Source organism: Boleophthalmus pectinirostris, unplaced genomic scaffold (assembly GCF_026225935.1).
Source record: "Boleophthalmus pectinirostris isolate CB_2022bp ecotype Guang Dong unplaced genomic scaffold, ASM2622593v1 HiC_scaffold_680, whole genome shotgun sequence".
Lineage (NCBI taxonomy): Eukaryota > Metazoa > Chordata > Actinopteri > Gobiiformes > Gobiidae > Boleophthalmus > Boleophthalmus pectinirostris.
Genome location: NW_026571467.1, coordinates 1 through 16,353, shown reverse-complemented (window position 1 = coordinate 16,353; position 16,353 = coordinate 1). Strand labels below are relative to the sequence as shown.

The 16,353-nt window shown below is 38.1% G+C and overlaps 1 protein-coding gene and 1 long non-coding RNA gene across 5 annotated transcripts; one reads left to right on the top strand and one right to left on the bottom strand.

Moving 5' to 3' along the window:
* Positions 1–1,583: 1,583 nt before the first annotated feature.
* LOC110154435 (CMRF35-like molecule 2) lies at positions 1,584–11,280 on the bottom strand. Of its 4 annotated transcripts, none has more exons than XM_055164402.1 (7): positions 11,145–11,280; positions 10,704–11,015; positions 8,855–8,944; positions 7,109–7,207; positions 6,999–7,036; positions 4,578–4,667; positions 2,932–4,453 (listed from the first exon to the last, which is right to left on the bottom strand). In XM_055164402.1, exons 2-7 carry the CDS (start codon positions 10,831–10,833, stop codon positions 4,409–4,411), a joined length of 492 nt encoding a protein of 163 aa, XP_055020377.1. In that variant the 5' UTR covers positions 10,834–11,015; positions 11,145–11,280; the 3' UTR covers positions 2,932–4,408. The 4 variants fall into 4 exon arrangements, with proteins under 4 accessions (XP_055020376.1, XP_055020377.1, XP_055020374.1 ...); XM_055164399.1 differs by having other exon boundaries at positions 10,704–11,051; positions 11,145–11,258; XM_055164400.1 differs by lacking the exon at positions 7,109–7,207 and having other exon boundaries at positions 10,704–11,051; positions 11,145–11,258.
* Positions 11,281–14,728: 3,448 nt separating this feature from the next.
* On the top strand, positions 14,729–15,246 carry LOC110154431 (uncharacterized). Its single transcript, XR_008633517.1, has 3 exons — positions 14,729–14,931; positions 15,005–15,098; positions 15,226–15,246. It is a non-coding gene; the product is annotated as an uncharacterized LOC110154431 (long non-coding RNA).
* Positions 15,247–16,353: the final 1,107 nt, after the last annotated feature.

Genomic DNA, 16,353 nt, shown 5'->3' with positions numbered 1-16,353 from the left:
TAAGTCAGGTGATCGTGAGGGCCATTCAGATGTATCAGTCTGTTTATCCTTCAGGTACTGCCTGCAGATTCTTACCACATGAGGCCGGGCATTATCATGTATCAGGAGGAACCCAGGACCTACTAATGGCAGTCAGACTGCTCTTTTCTAGCCGGTAGAGGTCTGTGCGTCCCTCCATGGATATGCCTCCCCAGACCATCACTGACCCATTTATGTTATTAGGTTCTTTTTTCAGACCAAGAGTCTGAAATCAAATTAATGTTTACTACATTTATAATAAAATAACTGAAAAGACAAAGTTTACTCACAGAGAAGTTGGATTAGAATTGTATTAGACCTCATACTTGTATTCACGTAAACAGAACCACTTCTTTTTACAATCTCTCTTGCTCTCTCTCCTGTTCTTCTTTTTCATACAGAGTTTTAACCAGAGACTTTCAGAAGAAGCCACACTCGTGCAGTGATGGTCTGGTGAATTACATCCTGTGTATTTGTGTTTCATTATTATTTATTTATTATGTTTTTGAATATTCCAAATGTTTTTTTGTTTTTGTTTTTTCCCCATTTTGCATCACATTTGAAGACACACCAGGACACCAGAGCACATATGAGGCATTTTATATAATCTTTCTTTAAAATAAGTACAATTACAGGTGAATTATATAGTCTATTGTTTTATATAATTCACCTGTTAAACAGCTGAACCCAAACCACACACACAGAACCCACTCAGTTACCTCCAGATATTGATTATTAAGTGGCATATTACTTTAATATTACTTTTTATTATTAAAGTTTGTGGTTATAGCTAAATACCTGTTATCTATAATTTACCAGAGACACACATTTGCATTGTTCTTATAATGATTTTTTTGTGTTTTACATCGTTACACATTTCAACCATGAGACAAAAAAAGACATTTCTTCTTAAAGATTCCAATGTTATGTACTTAAATAAAGTCTCCTCAACAGAAATAGGGGGAAAGCGTCATAACAAAATCAGTGTGTCAGATTTTAAAAAAATATATAATAATAATAATTAAAGAGTAAGTAATATAAACATCATTGTGTCTTAAATATCTGTTTTTGCGTGTCGGGAAGCCCCCTGCTGGACAGAAAGAGTACTGTAGGTCTGGTTTGGGTCAATGGAGTCCAAGTCCAGGCCCTTGTATGTACAATCTTTAGCAGCAACAATCTAAGGAATAAACAAAAAATTATGAATGTATCTTTATGACATTTAAACATGTGATGTTTCACCTGTACATGTGTGTGTGACATTTAGAGATGTTTTACTTGTACCTGTTGTTCTTGAGCATGTTGTGGAGCCCCCTGCTGGATAAAAATTGTGCTGTAGGTCTGGTTTGGGTCAATGGAGTCCAAGTTCAAGCTCTGGATAAATGCAATTTCCAGCAGCAGCAATCTGAGGAAAGAGAAAAAGGAAATGATTAATGCATTTTTATGACAAACACAAACTTCACCTGATGTGTCTGTGGAATCATTCGGACATTTAGATCTCACCTGTTGAACTCCTGTGTTTACATCTGGAAGAAAAAGTATCACATTTCATTATTATTGTGGTTCTAGTTTCACATTAAAGGTAAGTGAATATTTCAGACTCACCTTGAGGCCTGTTGACTCTTTTCTTGCAGTAAAACACAACCAGAGCTGCAGAGACGAGGAGCAGAACTCCAGCTACAGCCAGAGCCACAAACAGCAGAGAACCTGGAGAGAGGGTACACTTATTTTACTAAAACAATCACTGAAAAACTCAAGAAAAGACACAGATTGTTTTTTATTTCTCTTAAAATGTTGAATCTCTTTAGCTGATGATTTAGAGATGACCCTATATTCACATTTTAATGTAAACACAATTAGAGCATGCATTATGTAAATTTCAATCAGGACACAAAGTAACTTGCAAGGGGCTCCTGAATCAAAAGCAAACTGGGACAAACCTAATCTAGTTAAATCAATGAAAAGGTCTATATTTAAATGGGGGCCTAGCTTTGTTGACAAAAATTACAATATTTTCTTTATCATGAACTCCCCAGCCATCAGACCAAAGAGTCCTTCCCAACTTGCACTGGCATCTCCCAGAATCAGACAGCTGCACCTTCTTTATTCCCACTGTCATTCTATAGGTCTGTTCATCAAATTGAATACTATATCTGCTTTTCTTTTCATGACTGACTCCTCTAGTCTCCATCAAAATGTTTTCTTTTTTTTAATCACAGTTATTTTTTACAGAAAATATTATTGTATCCAGGCAAATATCTGTTTTTCCAGATACGACATCAGTCCGTCCTTCATTCTCACTGTTCAACAAATGCACAAATTTATTAAAGAGTCAAATCTAAATCAATCTATAGTAATAAAAGCAATGACTGAAAAGACAAAGTTTACTCAGAGAAGCTGGATCAGAATGGTTTTGTATCTGATATTTGTATTTGCATAAACAGAGACACTTCTTCTGTAATGTGTACTTCCTCTCTTGCTCTTTCTTTCTGCTTATTTTACAGTTTTAGCACTCACACTCACACCCTGGTGGACTTATATTACATCGTTTGTTTCATTTACTGCAGTTTCAAACCACTAGTTTTATTTCATTATTACTGAGACTGTCTAAGTTTGCAACTTTTCTGGACACATCTGCTTGTCTCCGTGGATTTGTCATACTTACAGTTTTACCTTCCACAGTATGACTTTAAACCTCTCTATCTCCACGGAGAGAGGCAGACGACACCACCAAGCCAAGTTACAAGTCAGATCTATGGAGAGGCAAGCCCAATAACAGAATGCATGATTTTCGTTGTATTTATTTATTTGATTCATAAAGTATAAAAAGACATCAACAGTGTCACAACATCAAACATACAAGAAATGAATGAAAAGGAGCAGAAAGAAGAGTAATCTGCCCCCGTTTCCCTTTTCCAGACAGTACATCAACACACATGGTTACTAAAAATTTTCAAATCAGTACTTTTCAGTTCAGGCACAATTATTAATCAGTTGCAAACAGAAATCTTCACTTTTATGCACAACAACTTAGTTTCCTTTTTCATACAAACACATTGTACTGGATTTTATGTCTTTTGTAAAATGCCATTATTATACTTGATTCTTTTATATCTTCTTCATCAAGACTAGTCCATAAATTAATTCCTTTCACAGTGATGCTTTGCTCCATAATTTTGGTTCTGAATCTGCGTTTTTTGAACATATAGGTTCCTTTTAAATTGTAGTGGCTTGTTCTTGTCTCAGTCTTTGAATATTTACAGGTAATACATCGCACTTTGCTTTATACATGACTTTGAGGAGACTTAAGTCAACAATATCATGCATTTTCAACAGTTTTTCATCTGTAATTCTAAACAGGCAGATAAGTTTAATGCCAGACTTCATCATTATTGTAACACATGTTGTATTTGGCCTTTAGACTCCAAGTTACTGTGACCTTCGTTCCATCGCAAGTGAAGCAGGAGCAGTATTAATGGTAGATGAATTTAGTACAACTGAATAAAAACCTCAGATTCTTTTATTTCACACAAGGCATCACCCAATAAAACTCAGTGCTGGTTTTACAGAGGAGGAATGGTGCAACGTAAACAAACTTAATTTACAGATAAGTGCATTTAATTGGTAATATATTGTGATGATTTAACAGCAGAGCCCTGATCACACACCATCCATGTAGCTCGAGATATTGTCGAGTTCACGCTTGTGATTTGTCACAGAAGATAAGGGAGGCTCAGACCCAACCCTTTGCACCAGGGGGCTCCAACCTGTAGCTCAGGAGCTACCAGTAGCTTTCTACCCCCCTCCAAGTAGCTCACCAAGGGATTTCTGAATTATACATATTGTGTTGAATAAGCAAAATTTTGATTAAATGCCTATTCCCACAGTACATGTATCATTTTGATGCCTGCACTGCAAAAATCCAGTACTAGCTAAATTAAAATGACATAAATTAAGAATATTTTGCTTTATTTCAGTAGATTTAACTGGACAAGTAAGCTTGTTTCTTATTTTAAGTGTATAAAGTTGTTGTTTTTTCTTATTTTAAGTGGAGCAAGTACCAAAAGTCTTTTCCATTGGTAGATCATTTTAGTTGTCAAGTGAAATTTACTTAAATGATAAAACTTTCTAAATTCTAGTCATCTCAACTTGGCTAGATTTAGGTTTTTGCAGTGTAAGTTTGTGCACTAATAAATGGATAATGGTTTATGTTTTCTAGGCATCTAACTGTGCCACGTGGCTTTTATATATAGTCATTTCTTGTGACTGTTAAAACAAGTAGCTCTCTGGTATTTTCGGTTTGTAAAAGTAGCGCACCAGAGGGAAAAATTTGGAGACCACTGCTTTGCAAAGTGTCTGCTGGATAAACAGGGTGTTGTAGGTGTGGCTTGGGTCAGTAAAGTCCAGGTTCTGTGTTCTGGTAAATGCAGTCAACGCTCTGAGGAATAAACAAGAAATTATTGACATTGACTTTACTTATACATGTGTGTTTGTGTGTGTGTGTAGATTTAGAGAAGTTTCACTATCAAATCTTGTTTATAGTGTCAGATCACATGACTCACCTCTGCCTGAGCTGGAGCTAAGGCCAAACTGTAAAAGTCAGGAGAGCTCTGGACCTGTTGCTCCGGGACCTCCTCGTACTCCCTGCCCCCCTGAAATAATAGAGGAAATGTCTCAGGCAATAATGACGCTGGCTGTACTTGACACTCAGCTCCTTTGGACATTCACTCGGGGGAGCACTGTATCGGTTGTTTCAGATTTTTGATTCTGTACTCCCAGATGAGGGGCAACAGACAGTTTTTCTTATTGATTACATTGTACTTTCATGACAAAATATCTAAAAAGTAAATTCAAAAATGTTGATCCTGATAATTTTTACTAGTGACTAGACCCAAAAAATGCAATTTAATACTAATTTTAAGTGTCCCCCATCTGTATTAAATATTATTGGCCTGTAGAATGTTGTGATGCCACCTGCAACCCAGCAATTTATTTCTATTTTCACAATTGTAGAGTGTCTTTTTACTAGGGCCTGAGCGTGAGGTTGTATTTTCAGTATGAGGTTAATTTGGTCAGATAAGTGTAGTTAATATGTTTAACTGAGATTCAGGAGCAGGACCGCGCCCCAATCGCCCTCTCCTCCTCATCAGCGAACCACAACTCACTTCCATCACACCTCTAATTTCCCAGAAGCCTATTTGTAGCAGCCTTTCCCATCATCCCAGTTTGTCTCGGCTAACTCGACCCCAACCTCCCACCCCCTGTCTTATCCCCCTTTCAGCCATAAGACCAGGGGTGTCCAAACTTTTTTCATCAAGAGCCACATATCTAAACAAAGACGAAGCAGAGGGCTGATCGACAGCTGTAAACTGGTGCTCAATACAGTGAATAATTGAAATATGTGCAAGAATGATCCATCAATCCTTTATTTATGCTCAAATCCTTAAAACCACACACTAAATATTAAATATCGGCTTTATCAAGGTAGTAAAAAGTTTGTTTTTAATTGATGCAAGGTAATTTGGACCAATTCACCTGGAAGCCTGAGGGCCAAGAAACATTTGTCTGAGGGCCGCATTTAGCCCACGGGCCATAGTTTGGACATGCCTGCATAAGACGCCTACGAGGGGGGTCACGTTCTGGCTGGGCCAATTGAAGATTGAGACAGAGTCCCCACCCGGAGCCTGAACCCAGCCATCTCTGCCCCTCATACATTATCAATAAACTTCTTCTTCTTCGCACTATGTCATTGTTGGCGTGGTCCTTGTTGGTGACTGCTCACTAGCGGTCTTCCTCAGGGTGGTCTGATGAACATTTGCATTACTTGTGTTATGAAATAAAACACTTTTGAACAGGGGTGGAGCCAGGGGGCAACTTGAGAGCACCCCTACAATGGCCAATGCACCCACATAGCAACATAGCACCCCCAAAGACCTGCCCCATTTTCATAGGACATGCAATCTTAACAAAACATTTTCAAATGGCAAACACTGAGAGTTCAAAATGTTAGGTGTGTGCTCCATTGTTAAAAGGCCCTAAATCAGGGGTGTCAAACTCATTTTGGTCCGGGGGCTGTATCCAGTTTACTTTGATCCCAAAGGGGCCGGATCAGAAAACTCATGGCATATAAACCCCAAAAATAGCAATAAGTTCAGATATTTGTGCAGAGAAACACAAATCTATTACAGAAATCTTTTTTAATTGATGAACTCTTTCTTTTACAAAATATTATAATATTATGAACAACCTGAAACTTTAAGAAAAATGCAATTTCAACACATCATTTTAAAAATAACTTGTATGTAAATAGGAATAAGTCAATTTTTCTTGTAAAATCCTGCACTCGGCTCCACTTTTCTCATGTTGGACATTTTGCTGATGAGGGTGTCACGGTCAACAGTAAAAACGATCGTCCTTTAAAAGCGTTTGGAAAGAGACAAGTCTTCATTTGTGCTGCTCTGGTGGGAGGGGCCACGTACAGACGCTGGAGACGCTGCTATACTAAGCACCGCAGAAAATTATAAATGAAACCAATATTTTAATAGAAAACATAATTAAAATATTTTAGTAGAAAATCAGCTGAGGGCCAGATAAAGGTCTTGGAGGGCCGGGTCTGGCCCCCGGGCCTTATGTTTGACACCTGTGCCCTAAATGAACATGTAAAGTGAGCACCCACATTGAAGACCTACCACTCCTTTAGCTCCTCCAACAAGAAATGTCTGATGCTGCCCCTGCTTTTGAATAATAATAAAAATAAAAATAAAAACTTATGCACAGGTTTGTTTCTTTTCTTTTTGCTAAACAGGATCATGGCAGTGACCACTCAGGGCCTCCACTTGTTTAAGACGACCACTTCCAGGAGTTGGTAGTATTTGCTCAATATTTAGTACAACAGTGACTTAAGGCAGGCTCAAAAGTAAAAGAAAAAAATACATAAAATCAACAAGTTTAAAGACACACTGGTCTGTCTGTATTCCACTCACCTCTAGGCCTTCAGCAGATTCACTGTTCACTGGAACTTCTGCAGAGAGAGAAGCCAAAATAAAAACCTTACAATTCTCAGGTCACATTTAATGGCAATGAGAACTTTTACCTTTGTCTTTGTTTAGTTTCTTTTTACAGTAAAATATGAGGAGAGCAACAGAGAGGGACCCCAGAACCACTGTAGTTCCCATGTACAATAGAAAATCTGCTGAAGAATTATCAGGAGAAAGGATTCAGTATTTTTTTCCTCATCAGTCATATTTGTAAAGATGCCCCAAAGAAGATGCCCTAAAGTTTGGTCAGCTTTTATAAGTAAGTGTCAGTTTTGCACTTGTATATGTCAAATGTGAGAAGATGAACCCTTGTTTTTTACTCGGTATGATTTTATTTGTTTTGATTTGATTGTTTGATGTGTGTTTTTATATGTGAGTGAAGGACTGGGTCTTCCTTGAAAAGACAGACAGAGGGCATGAGTGGGGTGGCAGACCTGGGGCATGAAGACGCGACTCCGGAAACGGGAGAGACGAGAAACAGAACAGCTGTGAAGAAATGGGAACGTGAACAGGTGGGGCAGCGGGAACGGGCGAGGCTGGACTGGGCAGAGGGACGTGCCAACAAGGACAGATACAGCGCCTGAAAGAGCTAAGTAGAGGGACGCATCTGGTGAATCTTGTGGGCATGCGTGAGGCGGGACAGCAGACCAGAGCTAAGAGGCACTCTCTGTTTTAGCAGCTGAGAATCTGACATATCACATTGCATACAAACATCTGGCAGATCTTTAATGAAGAAAGAAAATACAATGGGCTCCAAAATTTATCCTTGAGGGACCCCTACTTGACAGTTTGCAAAAAGATGATATGTTCCCACTTTGATAACACATTTAAACAGCAAAACAATATAATTAGTGCTGTCAAGCAATAAACAAATTGAGAGATTAATTAATTATGATTTGTAATTAATTTATCTAATTAATCTCTTTTTTAATCTCACCTAAAAATTGCTGAGAAAAGCCTTCAACTTGAGGTATTTTCATTCTGAATTCATTATTACATTATTTTCATACATATAATATAATTTTTATATAAGTTTTTATATAAGTATCATTATTAATACTATTACTAATCTGCATAAATAAACTCAACTTTACAACATATAAACCATCACCACTCTAGAGCCACATCAGCCCGTTTGACCTTATAATGTGTTTAATGCAGCTTTGTGCAAGTCTCACAGGAATGAAACTTAAAACCACATGGCTAATTTGCATAAACTAAGCGGAGAAAAGAAAAAAAATGCTCTTGTGCTGATGCGGTTCAGCTTCTGTTGGACTAAAGGACACGACTCAGTGGAATATGAGTGTTCTCTCTGTGACAGAGGGGTGTTGAAGGTGAAGGAGAGTCTGTTCTGTGCCTGTGTCACGATGTTTTCAGAGATCGTCTGATCTCTGAAAACATCGTGACACAGGCACAGAACAGGTTTATCGCAGATGCGGGCAAGACTGGGAATGAAAATTACAATTCTTTGCAGGAGTGAGCGGAGCAGGACTGCACAGTGTGGGACTGTGTCCTAACAACACATAAAAACTGATTTTATAATAAGGCAACTCGCATACAGAAACAGTAAATTTAGAGATTAAAAATAAGATTAACGCAATTAAAAAACATAACGCCCTAAATATGACTGTAATTAATTAATTGCAATTAACGAGGTAATTTGACACCCCTAAACATAACACCAGTCTAGGACTGAACCATCAACCTTTTGACAAACAACCTCAGCTATTCCATAACATCACATAGAGGTGCTTCACAATCACGTGTTGATCATTTTTGATTAATTGTTATGACATGCAGACCTGATGGTGGCGAGTCGTGTGGTGCTGGAGACTGTGATTCATGTTCAGGTCTGATGGTGGTCCCGTTTATGACATATAAATCAGAAAAATCTGAAAAGAAAAAGCATTATGCCTGGTTTACATTTCTTGGTTCATCTAGTTGACATTTGAAACTATTGCATTTTTACAGTGTGAATATTATTTGGAAGTAGTGATAAACTAGACCAGGGGTGTCAAACTCATTTTGGTCCGGGGGCCATATCCAGTTTACTTTGATCCCAAAGGGGCGGGATCAGAAAACTCATGGCATATAAACCGCAAAAATAGCAATAAGTTCAGATATTTGTGCAGACAAACACAAATCTATTACAGAAATCTTTTTTAATTGATGAACTCTTTCTTTTACAAAATATTATAATATTATGAACAACCTGAAACTTTAAGAAAATGCTATTTCAACACAACATTTTAAAAATAACTTGTATGTAAATAGGAATAAGTCAGTTTTTCTTGTAAAATCCTGCACTCGGCTCCACTTTTCTCATGTTGGACATTTTTCTGATGAGGGTGTCACGGTCAACAGTCAAAACAATCGTCCTTTAAGAGCGTTTGGAAAGAGACAAGTCTTCATTTGTGCTGCTCTGGTGGGAGGGGCCACGTACAGACGCTGGAGACGCTGCTATACTAAGCACCGCAGAAAATTATAAATTAAACCAATACTTTAACAGAAAACATAAATAAAATATTTTATTAGAAAATCAGCCGAGGGCCAGATTAAAGGTCTTGGAGGGCCGGGTCTGGCCCCCGGGCCTTATGTTTGACACCTGTGAACTAGACTATACTGGAAAACATTTTTGTCCTATATTTGCTCACTATAAAGGCCATCACACAATACAGGATTTTTCAGTCTTAAACGATTTTTAAACGTGCATCAAACAGCCCACACCACAGACACAAGGAGAATCTTATGAGACTTAAAACCTCTGATGTCAGAGACTGCGGCAGGATAAGTCTGAGCACCACTGACCTTAAAGTTGTGAGCGCAATTGTGTCAGCTGTTTCCTGTCTAAAGTAAAACGACTCGCTTTGAGACTTTCAGACTTTGAGTGTTTAAAGATCAGAGCAATGCAATTCTATTTTAGATACAAGTCAAAACTGTGTTGTTATTATTTGTGAAATGTGGTGCAATACTTCAGATACATGATTTTTAAAGCATAAAAGATCAGTGATAAAGTCCACAGGAAGCAGAGTCACTAGCTCTAATCTGCAGCTTCACCTTGATCTGCTCGCTGTGTGGATGTAAGAAGACACACGTGAGGAAGTATACCAAGAACTCCTCAAACTGGATCACTGTATGTTTTTGTGGACTGGATGTCATTATTTGCGGAGGACAAATTCTGTGGATAATGTGGATGAAAAGCTGCACTTTAAATTTACCACTTTACAAGAAGTGAATAAAGTCTTCATGACTTTTCATACTGAGTTTGTGTGTTGTGCCTCTTTGCCCGTCACTCCTCTGCCCCTGATGCTGTTTTATTGGCTGTTATCGTAGTGTCACTGATGTTTGGTGGTTACGATCTGAAAGAGCAGCTCAGAGTCACATACACACTTGAGGAGCACAGTGGCTATAAAATTACAGAAGAAGACACAAAGTCGGGACACACACGAACTCAGAGAGCAGCAAGTCACATCCAAAATTAGGAAAATTCTCCTGTAGTGTGTGGCGACCTTTAAACTGATGTAAAACATGTTTAATATCATAATGTGGAACATTGAGGCAAAGCCATAACATCTCCATGGAGACAAGCAGGTATCAGAGTCCAGGCCAGATATGTTGACGTGTATGTTATGTTTTTTTATGTGGGCTTACCTTCTGTGACTTGGATCTTAAATTCATCGCTGACATCTTTAACCCACCAGATATTAGACAAAATCGTTTCCAACTTGCACTGGTACTGTCCCGAATCAGACATCTGCACCTTTTCAATTCTCACTGACATAATGTTGGTCTCTTCCTCATATTGAATACTATATCTGCCATTCTCCGCTCTGTCCTTTGTAGTATTCACTAAAATGTCTTCTTCTTTATTACAGTCATTTTTACAGAAGATTTTTTTACTTCCAGGTGTATAAAACCAACATTCTTCTGTGAAGTCTTCTCCCACCGTCACTGTTAGATTTTCTGCAAAGACCACAACAGGAAGTCCCTCACTCAGCACTGTTCAACAAATGCACAAATATTAAGTCATTCACATTCAAATGCACTTAAAATAAAATAAATGTATTTAAAAAAAGAGCAAAGTTTACTCACAAAGAAGCAAGCTTAAAATGGTGTATGTCCTCATTTTCAAAACTTTGCCTTGTCTTCTCAAGAGCACACATTTTATTTCCGCCCTCTCTTTCTCTTGTTATTTTTCAACATGAAGATGAACCACAGACAGTTTCACACTCTGACACATATGGACTAGTAACACAGTCCTGTGGTTCTCTTTATTGATGTGTCAAAAACTTTTGACACTGTTGACCATGCTCTTTTAAAAAACTACTTCACTACTTTGCCGAGGACTGTCAGATCATGGAGTCACATGGTTCTCAAATTATCTGAGTAACAGGATTCAGTGTATTAAATATGAGGGTCTCTGCTCTGTATTTATTTTATCCACAAAGGAGTGCCACAGGGCTCTGTTTTGGGGCTTGGGTCATGAAGTCTCTGATACTAATCTGTCTTTTTATGCTGATGATGCCATTATTTATTGTTATGGATCATCTCTTGCTCAGGTCATTGAATCATAGAAAGCATTTTTTATTGTTCAGCATTCACTTCTTCGGTTTAAACTAGTCCTCAGTTCTGCGCAGGAAGAATCTCAAACTGTTCCAGTGATGTTCACTCTTGGACACTTTGGTGTCTTGATTGATGATCCTTCACTTTTAAACCACACATTGAAAAAACTTGTTACAATCCAGCTCGTTTGGGGGTGAGGGAAGTAACAAAAATAGCCAAGATGGAAAAATTTTATAAATTAAATAATGTGAATGTAAAGGTAAATTAACAAAAGACTAAAATATGCAGAAAATAATCTAAACTAAGAAAAAAGAATAAACAGAGTTTTGTGCCACAAAAGGGGTCTCGCAGGCTTACAAAAAACAAGTGGTAAAATTAAGGGACACACACGAAACCAAAACACAAAAAAGGCACAAAACAGAACTAAACTAAACACACAAACACAAAATGGCAGACTGGCCACCAAGGCCAGCAGCCCTGAACAGGTGCTGCCAATCTCCTTAAGTAGGGGGCGGTGGCTGCAGGTGAGGTGGGCGTAGACTTGCCCCATCAATCACAAATGAGGGCTCCCACAGCAGGAATCCAGGTGTGTCAGCAGAATAATTTAGAACACACAGAACAAATGACAATCTAAGGCCTGGGGCCGTAACACTTGTAAAGAAACTAAAACTAAAATTCTTCTAAATTCTTCCTCCTTAATAAACTGTGTTTTTCTTATCTGTAATAGACTGTGGTGATCTTTTTTTTTCACTGAGGTTCATTACAAACTGTAGAGCTATGACGTGTCACTGTGGTTTGTACTCAGAAGTGTGGTGGCTTTCTCTGTCCACTGGGGGGCAGGGACATAGACTTTTATTTACAAGGCTCTGCTCGGACTACTGCCTCCTTGTTTCAGTCCTAGAATTGCCAGTCTCTGCTGAACTAAAGTTAAAAGGTAGCTGTTAACTTAAAAACTACCACCTCATGAGTAAATTTCAGTGAGTATAAAATTCATAGAAAATGCAGACAAAAGCAGAAATATTCAGAATGTGTTTTCACAAAAGAACTTTCCTTAAGATGTAAGATGAGGGATTGTTTGTACATATTTGTCACAAAAATGCCTTATAGCTCTATCCAGTTTAAGCCTTGTGACCTTTTCTTATGAGTAATTATTTGTGAAGAATTTTGCACTTAACTTCTTTCTAATTTTGTGGTTAATGTACACTGTAAATGCAGTCTGTTACCATGAATAAAGAATCCCAATATGAGTGTCATGTGGGTTGGCTTGTGTAATATCTCTAAAAAATTTGAGTGTTATTTCCAAATTTCTGTTGAATATCTGATTTTGCATTTTCTGCACTTGTGAATTAAAATTAAGTACTTTTAGAGTCAATATATAAACTTTTGAATTTCAGAAAAAAATACAATATGACACTATGAGATGCATTTTCACACATAAATTGAGGAGACGCACAAAACAAATTTCACATAAAAACATCATAATCATTTTAAAAAGTGAAATTAATTTCAAAATTCTTTCACAGACACATATATTCAGATGCAGGTTATTAAAAGTATAAAACAGTAAGTAATGTGGGCATTAGTGTGTCTTAAATATCCCCTGCTGGACACAAAGAGTACTGTAGGTCTTGTTTGGGTCAGTTGAGTTCAGGTTCAGGCTCTGGTATGTGCAGTCTCCAGCAGCAACAGTCTGAGGAATAAACAAGAAATTATGAATCTTTATCAGGGATGTCCCGATCTAGTTTCTTTGGGTTTCGATCTGATACCATTTTTTTAGGCCCGAGCCCCTTGTCTATTGCTTTCACAGCGATGAGTACATAGGTGAAGTCTTACGAAGCTTGGTCAGGCTGTGTGTTTTCTACTCACCTTTAAGCCTTCAGCAGATCCACTGTTCAGTGGACCCTCTGTAGAAAGAGAAGCCAAAATAAAAACCTTAAAATTCTCAGATCACATTTAATGGCAATGAGAACTTTTACCTTTGTCTTTGTTTTGTTTCTTTTTACAGTAAAATATGAGGAGAGCAACAGAGAGGGACACCAGAACCACTGTAGCTCCCATGTACAGTAGAAAACCTGCTAAAGAATTATCAGGAGAAATGATTCAATATTATTTTCCTCATCAATCATATTTGTAAAGATTCCCCAAAGAAAGCTTTTAGCTTGCCACACTTTAGGGCAAGTTTTTACAGCATTTTTAAGTCAAGTAATGCATATTTTATTTAGGTCCATGTATTTATTTGACAGATTTGAGCTGGTTAAAACAGCAAAATGGACTTTTCAGAACTTTTAACCATGTTATAGTTGTTTCCCCTTCTCACTTACTCTCAAAGTTGTATTTGGAGTAATTCACGCATGTTTGAGTAATCTTTAATGACTTACTTTCCATGATCATCTCCCATTTACACCACCAGGTGAAACACCAAGAAAATGCAGAAGTATGTTTTATTATATGTATAAATTGCATGAAGGATCTCTCTGCACTTAGCAGACTAGTAAGGACTTTGATTAGAGGCGATCACAGCAAGACACAGTAACATTATATCGGTTTATAGATGACAACTGTGTTGTTTTGTATGTGTCTGTATAATAGTGTATTATATATATCAAATGCCTGTACGTGCAACAAGCTCTAAAATGTTGAAATTGGTCAGTGTGTATTAGTTTCCTGTGAAATGCATTGCTACACTTTACTTTCCTCTGATATACAGTAAGACCAGGACTTGGGTTTCAGTGAACTGTGTGTGGGCTCGGCAATATTTTTGTGTCGCTGATTGCACTTATTATTGCTGAACTCTCAATATATAGTGCATCATTTGATCAGTTGTAATACAATTATTATAGTTTAATATGTATCCAATAAGTTGTTTTGCCCATATAATTTAATTGATAAAGCTTGTTTTTCAAATTGTGATTGGACAAGCAGGGGACAGACCCTCCACATTTAACTAACAATTTTTTGCCAGACAGGGGCTTTGCATTTCAGTAAAAAAAAAAAAAAAAGAACAAGAAAAGAAAGGGGGAAATGGCATCAGAGGATATACAGTATTTACATAAATGTTAAAGGATTATACAACAGGTTTCTACAGAATATTGACTTCATGACCAAACCCTTGTGTAAAGTAAATGTACAACACTGGCTTTGTGGAGACAACCTTTTCCTGTGAAATCTTTCAGACCCGCCTTTGACTCATCCCCACTCAGAGCGCAGATTTAAGACTCAGCTTTGGGCCCCAATCCTCAGTTTCTGCTCCAGTGTCCAACCAGCGTGAAAGCAGCGTCACAGCAGCACCAGGGCCACAAGAAGCAGCAGCCTCCAGGTGAGACCAGAGAAATGAGTTTGATAAAGACGGACAGTCTTCACTAGAATCACTCTGACCTGTGTTTATGTAGAAACATGAGCCGCAACTCCATCAGCACCAACCAGGAACTGCGCTTTGGAGAGTACATCCAGAGTCTCAACGATGAGTACTACACCATAATGCAGGTCAGTACTACATACTGTACTACAGATTGTACTACTGAAAGTACTACAGTCAGTATGACAGTCAATACGACAGACTGTACTACAGACAGTACCAGAGTCTCTGACCATGCCTTTGCCTCCTCCTCAGGCTGATAGTAACCTGGTGACGACGTACCGGCGTGGCCATGGGCCAGTGTGGGCCACAGGAACAGCAAACTTCTGTGCACAGCGCCTGGTGCTGCAGTCTGATGGGAACCTGGTCATGTTTGACTCAGACAAGAGAGTGATTTGGGAGACTGGCACTAAAGTGGAGCCCTTCTCCTCCAGGATGAGACTGACCATCACCAACCAGGGCTTTCTGCTCCTGGACAACGATGGTGACACCATCTGGAGCTCTGCTGATACCAACAAAGACCAGACAAAGTAAAGTTTGCTCTTGTGACATGGGCCTTGTCTGATCAAGTGTTTAAGTAACACAATAAACCCTTTTAAAACAAAACTGTTGTACATTGTTTTTAAATGAAATATAGATAAGTAGATGGCTTTAAAAAAGCAATGACATTTCCAAGGGGACAATGAAAGTTAAACCTTTACTTTTATCCTCTGATCCCACTGAAACATTAGGCTACATTTTATGTGTATTTTAAGCTTTTTTTTGTTTTTGTTTTTGTTTTAAGCATTTAAAACAGTACTGACGTTTAATAAATGACCTGGCAGATGTTTAAAGGGACAGTTTGGAATTTTGGACATAGGATCTTATTTCCTAGTGAGCCAGAGTGTTGGAGACGTGTGGAGACACGTTTTTAAATATTCCATCAAGTCCATGTACTTGCAGAGGTCGCTGGTGCTAGGCTAGTGCATGTCAATGGTCATAGTTAGCAATCCACTAAAAACAGTCTTACCCACTCCACAAAACACCCGAAGCAAAACAATTATTACACCAGACTGTCAATGTAACTATTTGTGTCGATAGAATAATTGTAGATGTAAAACCAACTTTGCAATTAAAGGATTTATGTCTGAGCAGCAGCAGTGAGTTGTACTTCTTGATAGAAAGCTTGGCAGGGGCGGACTGATATCACCTAGCACCAGTGTTGTACCTGATCATATTTTGGATGAACGTGAACTGAACACACTGTATTACTGCCTGATGAACGAACTGTGAATGTGTTAATTCTGGTGTCTGTGAACGACATGCGCTTCTATTTTTTCATTCAATAGGGTGCCAGATTTCTTTAGTGTTCCAGGCAAAAACCTGGCTAAACACACTGTAAAG